A 17,068-nucleotide genomic window follows, 5' to 3' on the forward strand; every position below is an offset into this window, starting at 1 on the left:
AACCCAGCAGGAGGCAGCGATCTACCTCAAAGGTTTTACATACAACTCCAAATTTGTCTCCTTTGCTGCAATTATAGATTTGTGTACTCAAAAAGGATACATGGCCAGTTATCCTGATCATATCTCTGCCCTGCTCCCTACTCTTCAAGGAAGGACCATTAATACCCTTTTACATTCCCCCCCCTCCACACACATGCAGAAAATCCTCTGGAATGGACACTCACACTTCACAGCATGCAGCACCCTGCTGTCGAGGGGTTTTCGGCTAGGGTCATTGGTGGAGGAGCGGATTCCAGTGCCACAACTGTTGGCAAGGGTATTCCTAGAAAGTGATTGAAGAGAAAGCAATTAAAACCTACTGAGCCGTTTTTCTGAATACCATCTTCTCAAACTATCAATGCTGCTTATCTTTACCTCCTTCCTAGGTGAAGTTCTGGCTCCCATTCTGCTCCATCAAATCTAAACCTCATATAATTCCCACAGGTAGGAAAAGAACCTGGTGGTACTCCCCCCCTCCCACAACTGAAGTGCATCCTGGGACAGGAAGAGGAGAACCAGAACTCTCATTTCCCCATTACCACAAACAATTGGAAAACCACCCACCTGTCAAAAAAGGATGCTAGTAGCCGCCTGAGAAGCACTTTGTGCCTTGTTCCAGCACTGACATGACAATTCATGAGCTGTGCCCGAGTGATGTACACATTGGTACCTGGACAGGGAAGAAAGATGAGTGTGTTTTGAGAAAAGCATATTTTAAACCTGGAAAGAAACCAAGGAACCGGGGATTGATAGTACCAGATGCTTGAAAGAAATGACAAGAAACAACGCCATTGTGAAGTGATCCATTTCCTCTCAACTTCCAACAACACATCTAGAGATATGCGGAGCATGAGGTTGCCTAACAGTCATTAAAAGGACTACCCAATGTGGTCTGATCTAACCTTTCTTATTAATTCAGCTGCCCAAGAGGCCATCACCACACTGCACCAATAGATCCCATGGATATTACACAAAACCTTTGGAGACATGCTTGTGGCTAACAATCACAAGATGACCACTCAGAAGGTGGATTCAGACCAATGCCCAGGAAAGAGGAAGTTTACTTCTGCTTGACAGGCATCAGGGAGAACCTTGGTCTGCTGGACCTGCAGAGATTTGAAACCTGAGCAACCCATTCCACAGCAGACTAAAATCTTCCAAGATATCTAGCAGAAACTGAACTATTAAGACTAATGTGGCTGCTGAAGCGACTTTCTCCCCCTTCTGCCTCAATAAGAAGTGGGTTAACGTATAAGTAAGGCATCAAGATAAGGACATTTCCTCTTGAGCTCAATGTCCTGCCTTTGTTTTCTTCACACCATTTAAAGAGGAAATGAAGTCTTCTCAGCTAAATCAAAGCATTTCACGTATTATATTCTTACAGTGTTTGCACCACAAGATGTGACTAGGTTTTGTTTAAAAAAATCCCTTGTTACCCAGAGTGGTGAAGGTCAAGCAGGATGACTGGAAGCTGGTCTGCACTGAGCTAGCCAGCCTATGGGGCATTTAAAGACCACCCACAATGCCAAATCCCTTTTCTATGCACACACGGCTTTCTCACGTCATCTGGCCATTGAATTAGCCTTGCCTTCATGGAAAGGGTGGGACTGCATGACCTAGTTTTGCAGATGAGAGGGAAAGCCTAGGTCTGCGGAAATACAGCACGTAACTAGTAGATGCCTTCCAATTACCAACACCTTGTAGGCTAATAATCAGCTCTACCCTGCTTCTGGAGAAAGAAAAGAAGAAAGGGTTGATACAGGATAAACGGCAACTACTTTGTACCATCAAAACCTACTCAGACTAATTTTGTTGCCTCTAGCTGGCTAGAAATGCATGCCTGCAGTTTCACCTTAATGAGGGAGGGCATAGGCTCCTACCTGTCACGAGTTCCAACTTCTCAGCAGGGTCTCCTTCATCGTACAACTTGGGATGGCACCGGTTCCCAATCTGGTTGATGAGTTCAGCAGGCAGCGAGGCCAAGTCCTGCCGCACTCGTATCCGGTTCCGAGACTCTGATGCCACCTGGTCTGGCAGAGCTTCCACTTTTTCTGCTGGGCAAGCAAAATGGGAGGACGGAGAGAAGAAAGAAACGAATAGCAGGGAAGTGAGTGAAAGAACAAGCACAGAATGGGATCAAGCCAGGAAGACACTTATAACGCTTGTAAATTTGTCACCAAAATCTCACAATCTTAAACGCAAGTCATGGAGATTCCCGGCACAAACATTTTCCCTCCCAGCGTAGAGCACTCAGGATGCATCAACTCACACCCCATTTAAAAAACATTAAAAATGGGTGAGGGTGGGAAGAGGTCTGCCCTGCTGTTATGATGAGCAACACCGGTCATGGACAAGGCCTTGACTCAACATGCTGCACTTCATCCTGCCCAACAAGTGGCAAAAACCCTGACAGCTCCTACGGACCAAATCCATTCTGCTTAGCTGAAGCAGGAGCCTGGTGTTCATCATAAAAACAAGAATTTGTTTTCCAATCAATGATTCAAAAACAAGAATTTTGTGTCACCTTAAAGACCAACACATTCACTGCTGCATAGGCTTCCCTGAGTCGGAGCAGCCTCTGGTGTTCAAAAGTTTGTGCCACATTAATCTGTCAGCTGTTAAAGGCCCAGTTAGACTCTCTTGTTTTCACCACCGCAGGCTGCCATTCTAGAATTTGAGGTCATCACATCATTCATGTGACATTTTCCCCATGAGGGCCAAAGTGTTTTGCACACATTATCCCAAGCATTTTTACCATGACTTTGTAGGGTCTTTTTACATCTCTTCTACACCAGCTGTGCACTGCGCAAACACAACAGATTGTTCAGGCAAATTCCATTGCCCTACAACATAAGAGCTATGCTGGATCAGACCAAGGTCTTATCCAGTCAAGTTCACATAGTGGCCACGTTTAGCAAACCCACAAAAAGGAAGGCTGCAACAGTCTCCTCCTGCCTGGGCTCCCCAGTATGCTACCTCTGGTACTGGAGGAAGGAAAGATTAATCCCGCCACTGATAGGCCAGTCCTCCATGAATTTGTCTGCTCCCCTTTCAAGGCCTTCCAAGGCCATGAACTCACGCTGAGGCACTGAGTTCCACGAATTAACATTACACTGGTTGAAGAAATACTTCCTTTTATCTGTCCTGGATCTCTCAATCTTCAGCTTCAGTGGATGGCCCCAAATTCTAATATTATGGGGTTCTTTCTGTCTACTCTCTCCATGCCATAAACCTCTTGTATCTCCCCTTACTCACTTTTTTTTGGACTTAACAATCCTAAACATTTTAACCAATCTTCTTAGGGCAGTTACTCTAGTACCCTGATCATTTTGTTTGCTCTTTTCTGCACATTTTCAAGTGCTACAATATCCTTTTGTAGGTGTGGAGGCCGAAACTGTACACAATATTCTAAATGTGGTCTTACCATTGATTTAATCAAGGGCAGTATGACAGCAGTAGCTTTATTCTCTGCTCCTGTTCTAATTATGGCCAGTATGGAGTTTGCCCTTTTCACAGCAGCTGCATATAGGAGGTGAACATTTTCATTATGCTGCCTACTACAACCCCAAGGTTCCTTTCTTGGTCTGCTGCTGCCCGCTCAGATCCCGTCAGTATTTATATGAAGTTAGGATTACTTGGGATATATATGTTTGCCAGTTTTATCTCATAACGCTTTCCATCAATTTTATCTAGAATAGATGTTAACCTAACTGGTATGTAATTTCCAGGATCTCTCTGGATCCTTGTTTTAAAAATGGGAGTTATATGGGCCACTCGCCAGTCCTCTGGTACAGAGGCTCATCTAAGGGTCCAGTTGCATATTCTAATAAATTTCGTCTTTTGAGTTATTTTAGAATTCCAGGATGGATACCAACTGGTCTGGGTGATCTGTTGGTTTGCAATTTCTTCATAAATTTTAGATTTTCCTCTACTGCCAGTGCTATGTTCCCACGCTCCATACTCTCCACACCTCAAAATGTCAATGAGGAGCAGGTTATTTATCTTGTTTTTACTGCTGAAAATACAAGAATTCATTTAGTTTCTCAGCAATAGCCTTGTCCTCCTTCAGTACTCCATTCATCCATTTCCATCCAAAGGTCCAACTGTTTCCCCGCACCTAATGCATTTATGGTTGGTCTTTATGCTTTTCGTGATTCTTAAACTCCTCTTTTGCTTCTCTGATAGTCTGCTTCCATTTCCTTTGTGCAAATTTGTGTCCATTTCAGTTTGCCTTGTTTGGGTAAGTCTTCCAGTTGCTAAAGGAAGCCCTTTCACCTCTAATGCTTCCTCACCCTGCATGTTGGCCATTCTGGTGATCTCTTAGAATTTGCACTGCTTTTCCTGACCTGTGGTATACCTTCTCTCTGAGCCTCTAGCATTGAGGATTTAACTACTCCTTCACAAACTTTTTAAAGAGATGTGACCATCTTAAATGCCCCTTTCAACTTTTCCCATCAGATTTCTCATCTTAGAGAAATTTCCTCTTTTGAAATCAAATATGATGGTGCTGGAGTTCCCTGCGCTTTCCTGCATACATGCCACAGTGACCAATTTCTCATTGGTTCAGCCACCTCCACATCTTGTACTAGATCCTGAGTAGTACCCCTTGTACCATGTCACTTTGCTTTTTGGTCACTTGCATGACCAGTTGTTCTAAGGCAGTCATTTAGGATATCTAGAAATTTTACTCTTTGGCAAGACGGGAACACGCATTTATTCAGTTAGTATGAAGGTAGTTAAATTTGCCCATTATTACAACTCCCACTCCTTTGGATGCCTCCTTGATTTCATTTTCCATCTCAAGATCGGCCTGAACATTTTGGTCAGAGGGCCAATAGCATGTCCCCAGTACTAAATTACCTTTGGAACCAGGTATTGTCACCCACAGTGGTTCTGTGGTAGAGCTGACCCTTTAAAGGTTTTGAGATGCTATGCCTTTTTGCAACGTTTTTTACTGTTGAGAAACTCCTGAAACATTTAGCTTTTGATAAACGCCAGAAGTGGCATGATCATGCAGAATACGGTTGGGAAGCATAGCTGTGTACACGCTCACCTTGGGCCCCTTCCCACCCCCTCCAGGCCTATCAGTGGCCATTTTGGGAGGGGGTGGATGGGTCCACATGACCATATATGGTCATATCACCTGATGTTTACCAAATTTTAAAAAACACATTAAAAATCATTAACTCCCACCCATTTTGGAAACCCTTCCAGGGCCGTCAAGAAACCCCAGGGTTTCATGAAATCCTGGTTGAGAAAGCCTGCACTATGCCCTCCGTGCCTGCAACCCCTCCTCCAGCATACCCTCCCCTGTCATTCCTATAGTGTGTATCCAGGGATGACCCTTTTCTATTGGTTCACTCCCTTCCACCAGACATCTTTTATGCTCACTACATCTAAGTTTCCCCTGTTCTCCCAAGCCCTCCAAATTCCCATTTTGGGCCAGAGGCTTCTAGCATTTGTTTAGAAACACCACCTCACTATGTTTCACATATACACATGAAAAAGAGACACAGCTTTTGTTCAAGGTAGATATGGACACACAACAGATACTTTGACTTGAATATCTGAAGAAGCCCAAGACTAACCCGATCAAGCTCTAAGATAAACACTGTGTGAGACTGCTACGGCCAAAACAACACTCTTGAGGCACCACATAGACTAAGAAATGTATTGTGACAGAAGCTTTTGCAAGCCAGAATCTATTTATCACAACTATCACAGTTGTTTCCAAGCTCGCATAACCTCCCAGTCTGGAACCGGCTCAGAATTTTTCCTGAAAATTTAGGCAGACAACTTGAATAATAGCACTCTTAAGGAAGAGGGATCAGGAGTGTCACCCATCCCCATTTTCTGCCCAGTACTCACCAGTCTGTCCTACATTCATCATGCTGTACATAGTGTACATGTTGCAAATCTGCCGGTACTGCTCATCGGAACCTTCCTCAGGAGCATCTTCCTCTTCATCTTCCTCATTGTGATAGGAGCTGGGACTGTCGCTAGTGTAGGCACTGGAGGTGCCAGGGCTCGTCTGGTCTGATGTACTGGGGCCACTGACCACATTTGCCCCTCCACCTCCTCCAGACAGCGCCCCCTGCTGCTGGGCTTGTTGCTGCTGCTGGGCCTGTCGGTTACCTCCACTCAGCTCCTGCTGGGAGGAAATCTTGGCCATTTTGCGGCTGCCATTACTGCCACCGCCACCTCCCCCTTCTTTCTGGCTGTTTTCCCAGAGCCGCTTAACCACAAATGTGCACTGGACAGAGTCCGACTCCTGCTGCTCTGTCTTTACGCGGGAAACCAGGGGTAGGGGCGTGTTGCCAGAAGGCCAAGTGGATGTCTGTGCCACAGGGCTTTGTGGCTCGGATGAAGGGGCCTCCTCAGTGTGCAAGCCTTGGGAGTCACAACTGGGTGAGCTGACCTTCAGGAAAAACTCAGTCCCCTTCTCCATAATCTCCTGGATCTGCAGGAATCCTGCTGTATACATGAGGAGGAATTGGTCGCCCACATTCATGCTGAGGCGGCCAGTGTAGCAGAAGCTGAGGATCTGCTGGAAGGATTGTGGTTGCACAGCAGCAGGAAGCTCCACCACTGTACTCTTGCTGTTGTTGAAAAGGTCCCGGAAATAGCAGCTACTGGCAGCCAACACAGCTCGGTGCGCCTTAAAAGCATGGCCTTTCACCACCACCGAGACATCACAGTACAGACCTTGCAATCGCTGCTCATTCAGGCACTCCAGGATGCTGTTACCGAAGTTGGGGATCTCCATTTGGAGAATTTGAGCCATCCTCTTTCTCCTCACTTGGATAGGTCTTCTGCAAAGTAAATAAGGAGCCAGAGCGGATGTATATGGGACCAATAGGGAAGGAGACATACAGAACCAAAAGTGAGAAGGAACAACTATGGAAGAGAAGAGAGTGGGAGATGGTAAACCATTTTACTACCTGGTAGGGAGGGACGTGAAGACTGGGGGGCGGGGGGGGGGGAGAGATGGGAAATAGCCTGGTTTTCCCAGTTCTTCCTTCAACATCAGCTTTCCAATGCAGAAAAAAAGAAATGCTGGGCAGATTTGAAAAAGTCAGTGAAATACTTTCTCTCTTGAAAGTGAAATGTTTTCTCTGATAAAGTTTTAGTCACTCAGAACATGTAGATTTTTATTTAAAAGAATCTAAAACAATAATTCCTGTAGACATATATGCCATGATGGGGCAGAAAGGTGGGATATACGTTTTGTAAATACATGCCCATATTTTCAAGGATATGTTTAAATGTGACCAATTTATCAACAATTAATCAGCTCTGATGTATACAATAATGCACTATTGAAAAGCTCAGTTTTCTCAGTGATTTCGATCCCAAGGCTTGCTCCTGCGCGTGAAGTTCCCTTAATAGAAAAGGGACTGATTTCTTCTGCTTCCCCTTGTCACTACCCACATGGCTTTTACTTTACTGGGTCCTGTGATCCTGGAAATAAATTTCCCTAAGCCTGGAAAGGATTGCTGGAGATAGAGGAAAGCAGTGAAGATCCATAGCCATCAACACCTTCCACTTCCAACCCAACTAGTCCAGCCAATCGTCTTTTACACATTAGATTCTACCACTTGGCTCAGCTAAGTACTCAACCTTCCACCATAGGACAGCATTCAGATGAAGGCTCTACAAGTGGTTCTCACCTTCCTAATGCTGCGACCCTTTAATACAGTTCCTCATGTTGTGGTGACCCCAAACCATAAAATCATGCAAGTGTTCTTTCACACAAATCAAACCAAAACTGGTCAATGGTGTGAAGATCATGATTGTATATTATTGTTTTTTTTCCAGGGTTTCCCAGTTCAGCTCTGCCTCTTGTCCCACCATGCCAATCTCGCTCTTTTCCGCTACTCCAGATAGACGAACGCTCTATCTTGATCTACCCCACAAGGCTGTTGTGTGCTCCCCCCAGCCAAGCTGCTTGCCCTGCCGTGACCCCTGTGAAAGGGTCATTCGACCCCCCAAAGGGATCCTGACCCCCAGGTTGAGAACCACACTGTAGGAACCAGTTGGGGGAAGGTGTTGGACAATGAGTATGAAGTTGTGTTATGATTAGCTTAACCAGTAAGACTAACGGCCCTGCCATGGTGGACCTCAGCTATACACTAATCACTATATACTTTGCGAATGGGACTGTCCTTGACCTTCAGGCATAATATGAATGATATATACACTCATGTACCCACAAGAACTCTAATGTGTTCATTTTCGGCTATAGAGAATGTTACAACTATAAATAGGCCACTCACAAAACACTGAGAGGAGTCAGTGGGGCCAAAGAAGGGTACTTGTGAAACTGCTTTGGCAAATACAGTTTGAGGACTTGAAATTCAACACAGCTGAAAAGAAAATCTATTTGTTGCAAAGTCTCTATATACCATTCTGTATACTTTTTATTAGGAAAAAGGATAGTTTTTTTTCAAGTTCAGGCAAGAATAGCAGGGAGGAAGAAGAAAAGTACCACAGGTTAGAGTTTGGATGGAAGATTGTTTCTTGAGGTTGTAAATATGGATGACCACAGGAAAGGTGGCTGCTTGCTTAGTACTTAAGAATTAGAATTGTAACAATAAATACTGTTACATAAATCTTTAAATGTATATAAACAGCACACAGTGTCCTGAAATTTGAAAAAGTGGGAATAAAAAGTAGGGAACACAAACTATTACTCAAAGAAAACACTAGCCAAGATACAGGTGAGTGGAATATTTTCCCCACTTAATGTGAAATAGATTATTGCTCCGGATGACTGGCTATATGAGGCAGTCTCACCACTTGGTAAAGACCTCAAATTTTACCACATAAGTATACATGGCAGAAAAATATGACCACATTTTTAATAAAACAGATAAACCAAGAAACCATGTGATAAGTAGATAGTCTGTATTGGTTCAAAAGCTAGATTCAAATTCAGAAGTAGTACAGAGACCAAAGAGATTTCTTGAGTATAAATGTGAGAGTCAAAGTTCTCTTCCAGCGTCTACTCCAAAATTTTTGTTAGTTTCTAAAGTGCTACTGGGATCTAGCTATTCTACAACAGAACAGCACAGCTATCCTCTGAAAATTGTATTGGTTCAAGTTTCTTCCCTGGCCGGGAAACATAGAGCAGTTTCAGAGAGATGGAGATCTCAGGAGAACGTATATCAGCTCACCCATTCCCCATTTAGGCAAATACTTGATCCTAATTGAAGTGGACATATGATGCAAAAAATATTTTCCATCATAGATGCATGAGGATGAATGAAATGAAAGACAAGCCAGAGGTCCACTTCAATTCAACTTCTTGAACTGAGGACCCAGGACTATCTATGTTCAATAATAGATCAGTATATATCGCAGAGAACCATATGCTCATAACAGAACACAGAAACAACTTATGAAAAGCTCACAACTGTGGTTAGGAGCAGTACACACAGAAGCTTCCAAACAAGACAATGTAAACAATTCTGGGATTAAGGATACTATGGAGGGAATTTTGTTGCCAGTTTGTAGAGGGTTGTAACTTTATAATTGTATTTTATGTGGTGGGGTCTGGGAGTGGGGGCCAATAAATGCAACAATAAATAATACACATTTTAGTTTTAGCCATCAAGGCTGGTATCTCTCCAGTCTCTTGAGAATTCATGACAGAAGATGCATTGGTCTTGAAACTACAACCCAGAGGTCATTAGCTCTGCTTCTGACATCAAGCCATGGCCTTCCACACCCAAACTCCTTCATGAAATCAGCCTGTATAATTGTTTTATGCAGACAGCAGAATTGCCAGATTCGCCTGCAAAGAGATAAATTCAATAAAAGTGAAAGTAATGGCTATAACGAATGACACATGTAGGCATGTCCCTTAAAGATTCTGTAAAATATAATCTTCCACATGTAAAGCCAAATTCTTTTGACTTGGCCTTATCAAGGGTTTGTTCCCTTCAGAGTAATCTCAATGAACAGGCCAACACAAGGACCTGCAAGAAGCAGGATGTTTATTTACATAGGTTTACAAGCTTGTTTTAGCCAGGTATTGTGCTGTGTGTTCTTTATATATACAGAGAGAGAGAGAGAGAGAGAGAGAGAGAGAGAGAGAGAGAGATGTTGTATGTGTTGGAGAAGATGGTTTCTTCGCTCGAGAGCAGCAATTTTATTAACTCAGACTCATGAGCTCTTTTGTACATAGCGCATTTATTTGTTTCACTCACTATTAGCAGCCAGGAAGGACAATATTGGCATGACATTCTCTTTGCATGATTACCCTTTTCTACAATGATCTGATGTAGATAAATTTCAGCTATCAAACAGACAGCATCGGATTATGAAAAAATGGCAAATTAATTTTATTTCTTGAGGGCAATCTTTTTGTTAAATCCTGCAAGCATATACAAAATGTAATCAGAAACATCACCTTTAGCTATTTTTCTTAAAGACAGACGTGGCAAATAGGCCACAGGCCAGCAAAATAGACAGCAAATCAACCAAGGCTTTTATGTTCTCAGATCCAAGAAGGGAGAGAACTCTATGAGTTTATGGATCTTTCCTTCCCATTGCATATGTGGCCCTAAATCATGGATATTGTCTGTTTGAGACAAAACAGCATGTGTGTTACAGATAAGCATGCTTATGAATTTAAATGAAACCTTTTGCTAAAAATGGACAGAACAGTCAGGTGCTTTTTATTCCTTCACACTTGTCAGCTAGTTAGTTCTGAGCTGAATGTTAAACACTAAAAATTAAACATACAGTTTTTGTGAAGGGGCGGGTGGGGGTATTGTGCCTGATCATGAACTACAGTCTAACAGCTAGCTTTAAAATACATCTGTCACAAAACACACTGAGAAGGTATTATTGTGTGAGGCTATTTTGACAAAGAGCTAGAGGGAGCACGTGATAGGCTCTGAATATGCAGCACTGCAACATTTGCTTTTTTAGAATTCTCGGGTATGCCAAGGGGCTGGTTGTGATTAAAGTGATAACTGGAGAAGAATAATGCTGTCTCCTGTGTTCACAAAGTTATGCCAAGTCATTATACAGACTGCTTGTGAAAGATCTGGTCTGCATTTAAGTCACTACCAAGTAAGTATGCTCGCAATTTCTGAATAACCTGCAGTTTCTGGAAAATTGCAAGTCATCATGAAAATGTGAATAGAAAGGCACTGAAAAAAAAAAATCCCCAGGATAAATATTGGTAAACTGAAAATCTTTTTAAAACAATCCAATCTCCAAATGAGATCCCACTGGGGGAAGGAGAGAAAACCCCAAAATTTTCATTAAAAATAAACCAAAACAACGTTTGCATTGTGTGTTGATGACTATCCGTAAAGTACCAACTTGAGTTGCTTGAGGTCACAGAACCATTTCTAAAAATCATCATTGGAAGTCAGATCTGCTCCTTCCCCCAAGTGAAAATGTACCACAAGTTGCAGAGAGGATTTTATTCTTACTTGAATATTAATTATGTAGCAGATTTACAGCCTTGCCCCCCCACAATGGCCTTACTTCAACTCAACTCAATTAGGACTAAGTCCCATTGAAGCCAGTGAACTAACGTAAATTGCATTGCTTGCAATGAGACTAACAGGGTCAACTCAAGCAAAATTACATCCTAACTCTCAAAAAGTCAACAGGGCTTAAAAGGATAGCTGTGTTTAGGATTGCCCTGTCTGTCACTGAGAACAGAACTGGAGTCACCTCCTGGCTGGAACTTTCCAGAGGTCTGAGGAAACAATGCCTCAAATTAATACTGTCAGATACAAATAAGGAGCTAACAAAAACAATTGCTAAGTATGCTTGGGTAGTTACAAAAATAAGAGCTGGTCCAATCCTATATATTAACTGCTGACTTATATTGGATCCCTATAGTATACTTATAACTTTTTATCTATCTCATACCTGACTGATTTTAACTTGTATTTTTTATTGGATTTCTATGACTGTAAATGAAATTGTACTGTATTGTATATTTCTTGAGTCACCTCCCAGTTGAGGCCTGAACTTTTATTTCTTGAAAATACACAATTTTCCACCAAATTTCTTATTCACTGCAGTTGCAACTAGACCAATGCAAGATTTAATGAACAGTCAAAAGAATAATAATTAAAACTAAAGGTTTGTGCTTGTAGTACAAACATGGTGCTTGTAGAGGATCCTGATGCTATTTTCCTCCTCCCATTGCCTGCAGGCAGGAGCAGATACATGAACAGACAATATGGCAGGTCATGGAACGACCACTGGTTTACATACCGAGAGGGGTCCTTCTCCTCAGGGGTCAGGAGGACAGCTGGAACAGGAGGACAGCTGGAACGGGTGTTTCCCATCTCTCATTGAGGGAGGCAGGTCATTTGCATATTTTTCCTTCCGGTGGGAAACGCCCCTTCATCTCCAGTCGAAACTTCCGGAGCGCCATTCCGTCCATCTGCGGACCTCTGATCAATACCTTCTTACTCTGAAAGGCAATCTGTATTACCCTGCACACAACACTTAACATGGAAGGCAACAAGCCACATATGCACCAAATCTCAGCTAGTCTGCGTAAGCAAAGATTCTCTTTATTTATTTATTTATTTATTTATTTATTTTTGAACAATAACTGTGAAGCGAAGTGATGGACCACCCTATGGGTGGGACTAGCTGTCCTCCTGACCCCTGAGGAGAAGGACCCCTCTCGGTATGTAAACCAGTGGTCGTTCTCCCTCCGGGTCAGGAGGACAGCTGGAACGGGACTTACAAGAGCAGTCCCTAACCCAGGGAGGGTCCAACATGGTCCATCATGTGCGACAGAACTCTGCGCCCGAAGGCTGCCTGTTCCGCCTCTCGTTCCTGAATTTTGTAACGCTTGACAAATGTGGAAGGAGTAGCCCAAGTAGCTGCCCTGCACACCTCTTCCACCGAGGCATTTCTGGCGAAAGCCGCTGAAGCAGCAGCACTGCGCAACGAATGCGCCGTAATGCCCTGTGGAATTTCCTCCCCCGCAGCCCTATAAGCCTCTACGATGCAGGCCCTGACCTGTCTGCTGATGGCTGCCTTAGTCAAGGGTTCTCCCACCTTGGACCCTGATAGGAATACGAACAGCGAATCCGACTTCCGGAGACTGGCTGTCCTCCTAACATAAATCTTAAGGACACGTCTGACATCCAACTTGTGCCATTCCCTCTCTTGGTCAGAAGCCGGACTAGGAAAAAAGGTGGGTAAACTGATTTCTTGCGAAATGTGAAACCGGGAATCTACCTTGGGCCGGAATAAAGGGTTCACCCTCAGGACCACCCTGGACTTGCGAAACCTACACAACTCCTTGTCAATAGACAGGGCCCCCAGTTCCGAAACCCTCCTGGCTGATGTAACAGCCAGTAAAAATATGGTTTTCATGCCTAGCCACTGCAAGGGAATACCCCTAATGGGTTCAAACGGCTCTTTCGTCAAAGATGACAGAACCAGTCCCAACCGCCAGGTTGGGAACATGTGTCTAGGCAGTGGCTCAAGGATGGCGGCTCCTTTCAGAAACCTCACAATATGGGGATGCTTAGATAACAGAGCACCCTCCTGTAGCCCTAGAACCGTAGACAAGGCCGCCACCTGCCTGCGCAGAGTCCCGGAACAAAGCCCTGCCACTCTGCCATCCTGTAAAAACTGCAAAATGTTACTAATTTTAGGTCTGGATGGCGGCACCGCCTTTTTCCTACACCATCTAACGAAGGCCTTCCAGGAACAATTGTAAATTCTTGTGGTAGAATCGCGCCTGGAAGCCAAAATGGTGTCCATCACAGCAGCGCTGTAACCTTTGGAGTTCAACGCTGCCCGCTCAGTCGCCACGCGGTCAAGTTCCACCATCCCGGACGGGGATGAAAGCAAGGACCCTGAGCCAACAGCTCCAGTGTGACTGGGATCGACAGGTGCGGACGTACAGCCAGCTGTACTACTGTTGAGAACCACCATCTTCTGTGCCACCACGGTGCCACGAGGATCACCTCTGCGCGCAGCTCTTGGACTCTTTGAAGGAATCTTGGCAGCACCGGAAGAGGCGGGAACGCATACAAGAGGCCCCTTGGCCACGCTGCTGTCATCGCGTCTGTCAGCTCCGCTTCTGGATGCCAAAACCTGCTGCAAAACCTCTCTACCTGTCGATTCTGCGCCGTCGCAAACAGATCCATGATCGGCGATCCGAACTGTACCGTGATGAGATGGAAAGCCTCTCTGCTGAGAGACCACTCCACCTCCTGGATCCACTGACGGCTCAGCCAATCCGCCTGAGTATTCGCCAGGCCCTGGATATGTTCTGCTCGGATCGACGCCAAGTGAGCCTCCGCCCACTCCATCAGCAACTCGGCTTCCTTTTGAAGTCTCCCTGATCTGGAGCCTCCTTGATGGTTTATGTACGCTTTCGCTGCTACATTATCTGTCCTCACTAACACATGAGTGTCCGTGAGACTGTCGCTGAAGCACATCAGTGCCAACCGGATCACTCGAAGCTCCAGCATGTTGATCTGCTGCTTGCTCTCCGACTGGGACCATGTTCCCTGCGCCGGTGTGCCATTGCACATCGCCCCCCATCCGGAGAGACTTGCGTCTGTGAACACCTGCTGCCACTGCTCGTGGAGGTAAACTTTTCCCATGCTTAGATGGGATCTCATAGTCCACCATCTCAGGCTGATCTTGACCTGTTGGTCTAGCGTCACTGACACGTCCTTTTTCTTCGATATCCGCTCCTGGAACGGTCTGAGTGCCTTTTGAAGAGGTCTGGCCTGAGCTCTGCCCCATTGAATGGCCTCTGTGTTGGATACCAAGACTCCTAGAACCTTTGCCAGCTGTAGAAGCGATGACCGTCTGGCCTGAATCACCTGGGACGCTAACTGAATTGTTTTCAGTATCTTGCTCTGAGGAAGGAACAGGGCACACTTCACTGTGTCTATCTCCACCCCCAGATGTTCTAACCTCTGCGCTGGGACCAGGGAGCTCTTTTCCCTGTTGACTACAAAGCCAAACTGCTCGAACACCGCAATCGCCCGGAATGTGAACTGGCTCGCTAACTCGAGCGACGGAGCCCTGATCAACAGATTGTCTAAATACGGGTGAATGTGCACTCCCTCCTGTCTCAAGATGGCTACCATATTCACCACTAGCTTTGTGAACACCCGGGGAGCGGTGGAGAGTCCAAACGGGAGCGCCCTGTACTGATAATGCCGCCCCCCTGAGCAAAAACGTAAGAACCTTCTGTGTTCTGCCGCTATAGGGACGTGCAGATAAGCCTCCTTGAGATCTAAGGATGTCAGGAATTCCCCTCTTTGTAAGGCCTCTGCAATGGATTTTAATGTTTCCATCCGGAACTTCTTTAAGGGGATGAACGAGTTTACAAATTTTAGATTGAGGATGGCCCTCCAATCCCCTGTCTTTTTGGGTACCGTGAACAGCAGAGAGTAAACTCCCTGTCCCTGTTCCTCTGTCGGAACAGGCTCTATCGCCCTTATGGCCACTAAATGCTCTATGGCTTGAATCATGCGGTCCCGCTTTACTGGGTCCTTCATTATGGGGGAAGGAAAGAACCTGTCTGGAGGTACGCATCTGAATTCTATTCTGTACCCCCGTTGTACCAATTCCTGAGACCAGCCGTCTATTCTGGAGTCCCACCATTCCTGCGAGAACTCCGCCAGCCTTCCCCCCACTGGCAGATTCTGGGCGTCATGCCTGAGATCCCTTGTTGTCACCGTCTGTGCGGTCTGATCTCTGCTGTCTAAATCTATTGTTTCTATTATTGAATGTCCCCCTGCGGAAGGACTGTCGTGACTGACCCCAGGACCCCCTTCTGCCTTCCGGTCGAAACCTGGGACCTGACCCCTGACCCCTGACCCCGGAAGGCTGATGGAAAGGGCTTCCCATCCCTGCGAATGCGTCTCGGGAAAGCCTTTTTCTTATCCCTGGTCTCAATCAATACGCGATCTAAGGAGTCCCCGATCAATTTATCTCCCTGGAATGGGTATGCCACTACTTGGGTCTTAGAATGGGGATCCGCCTGCCAGGCCTTGAGCCATAAGAACCTCCTGGCCACTGCCGTCGATGCCATAGCTCGTACTGCGAAAACCACGATGTCTAAAGAGGCATCTGCATTGAAAGCTGAAGCTTTGAGAATTCTGCTGGTTCCCTCCTGCAGCCGCCCCTCTGACTCTGGAATAAGGGAAAGCAGCTTCTTGCACCAGGCCATAGACGCTCTGGCCACCACCGAAGCTGTTGTAGCTGCTCTAATGGCCATGGCCATTGCTTCGTGCGCCTTACATAATGCAGTCTCTGACTTGCGATCCATCACGTCTTTAAGGAAACCTTCCCCGTCTTCAGAAACCAGTCCTGATGACTGGAGCGCTGCAATGGGTCCATCTATGATTGGCACCTGTAGGAAGGACTCAGCATAATCAGGTAAAGTATACATCTTTCTGATGAAAGCTGGAAATTGCTTAGTTACTAGCGGTTTCTCCCATTCAGCCCTGATCTTTCTTTCAAGACTCTGGCATAGGAAAGTTTTTTAAATTCGTCTCAGGCTTAGGAAAAAATTCACCACTGCCCCACGGGCCATAGTACTTCTTAGCCTGTTTGGCAGGTGGCTCCTCTGAACCTGACTGCTTCAATTCCAAAATAGAAATGGATTTATTTAACAAGAACTGAAAGTCCTCAGCATTGAAAAAATGTTCAGTCTGTTGAGGTACCTGAATTGGCTCCACCTCCTCCTCATCTGTGATAAATTCACCTTCTTCCCTCTCCCTGAGTTCCATTTACTCTTCAGAGGAAGGAGATTGCTGCTGAGAGCAATGAGGCCTCTTCTGCGCTGCCTTCGTTGGCCAGCTAGCCCTGGGACGTTGTTCCCTGGGAGACCTCCTATGGGAAGAGCTCCGCCTGGATGCTCTGGACTCTGGGGAAGAAGATCGGGACCTGGAACATGAGGGCCTGGACACACTAGGCAACAATTGTTGACATACTTTGGCAATCTCCGTCTGCACAGTATTTTTATCATTGACAACAATTCTGCAGGCAAAGAAATCTG

At 45.3% G+C, this 17,068-nt stretch overlaps 1 protein-coding gene across 2 annotated transcripts in view; it reads right to left on the reverse strand.

Annotated features, from left to right (window-relative positions):
- Positions 1-17,068, reverse strand: part of NACC1 (nucleus accumbens associated 1) — a 43,301-nt gene that overhangs the window by 8,311 nt on the left and 17,922 nt on the right. Inside the window, exons 2-5 of one of the 2 annotated variants that reach the window (XM_077327267.1) lie at positions 5,908-6,851; positions 1,920-2,090; positions 604-709; positions 225-322 (exon numbers count right to left, since the gene is read on the reverse strand). In XM_077327267.1, coding sequence (XP_077183382.1) covers positions 225-322; positions 604-709; positions 1,920-2,090; positions 5,908-6,823 — 1,291 coding nt within the window. In that variant the 5' untranslated portion in view covers positions 6,824-6,851. Of the gene's footprint in view, positions 1-224; positions 323-603; positions 710-1,919; positions 2,094-5,907; positions 6,852-17,068 lie in introns of both variants that reach the window. The other variant, XM_077327266.1, reaches the window with a different exon arrangement.

Source organism: Paroedura picta, chromosome 3 (assembly GCF_049243985.1).
Source record: "Paroedura picta isolate Pp20150507F chromosome 3, Ppicta_v3.0, whole genome shotgun sequence".
NCBI classification, from domain to species: Eukaryota; Metazoa; Chordata; class Lepidosauria; order Squamata; family Gekkonidae; genus Paroedura; species Paroedura picta.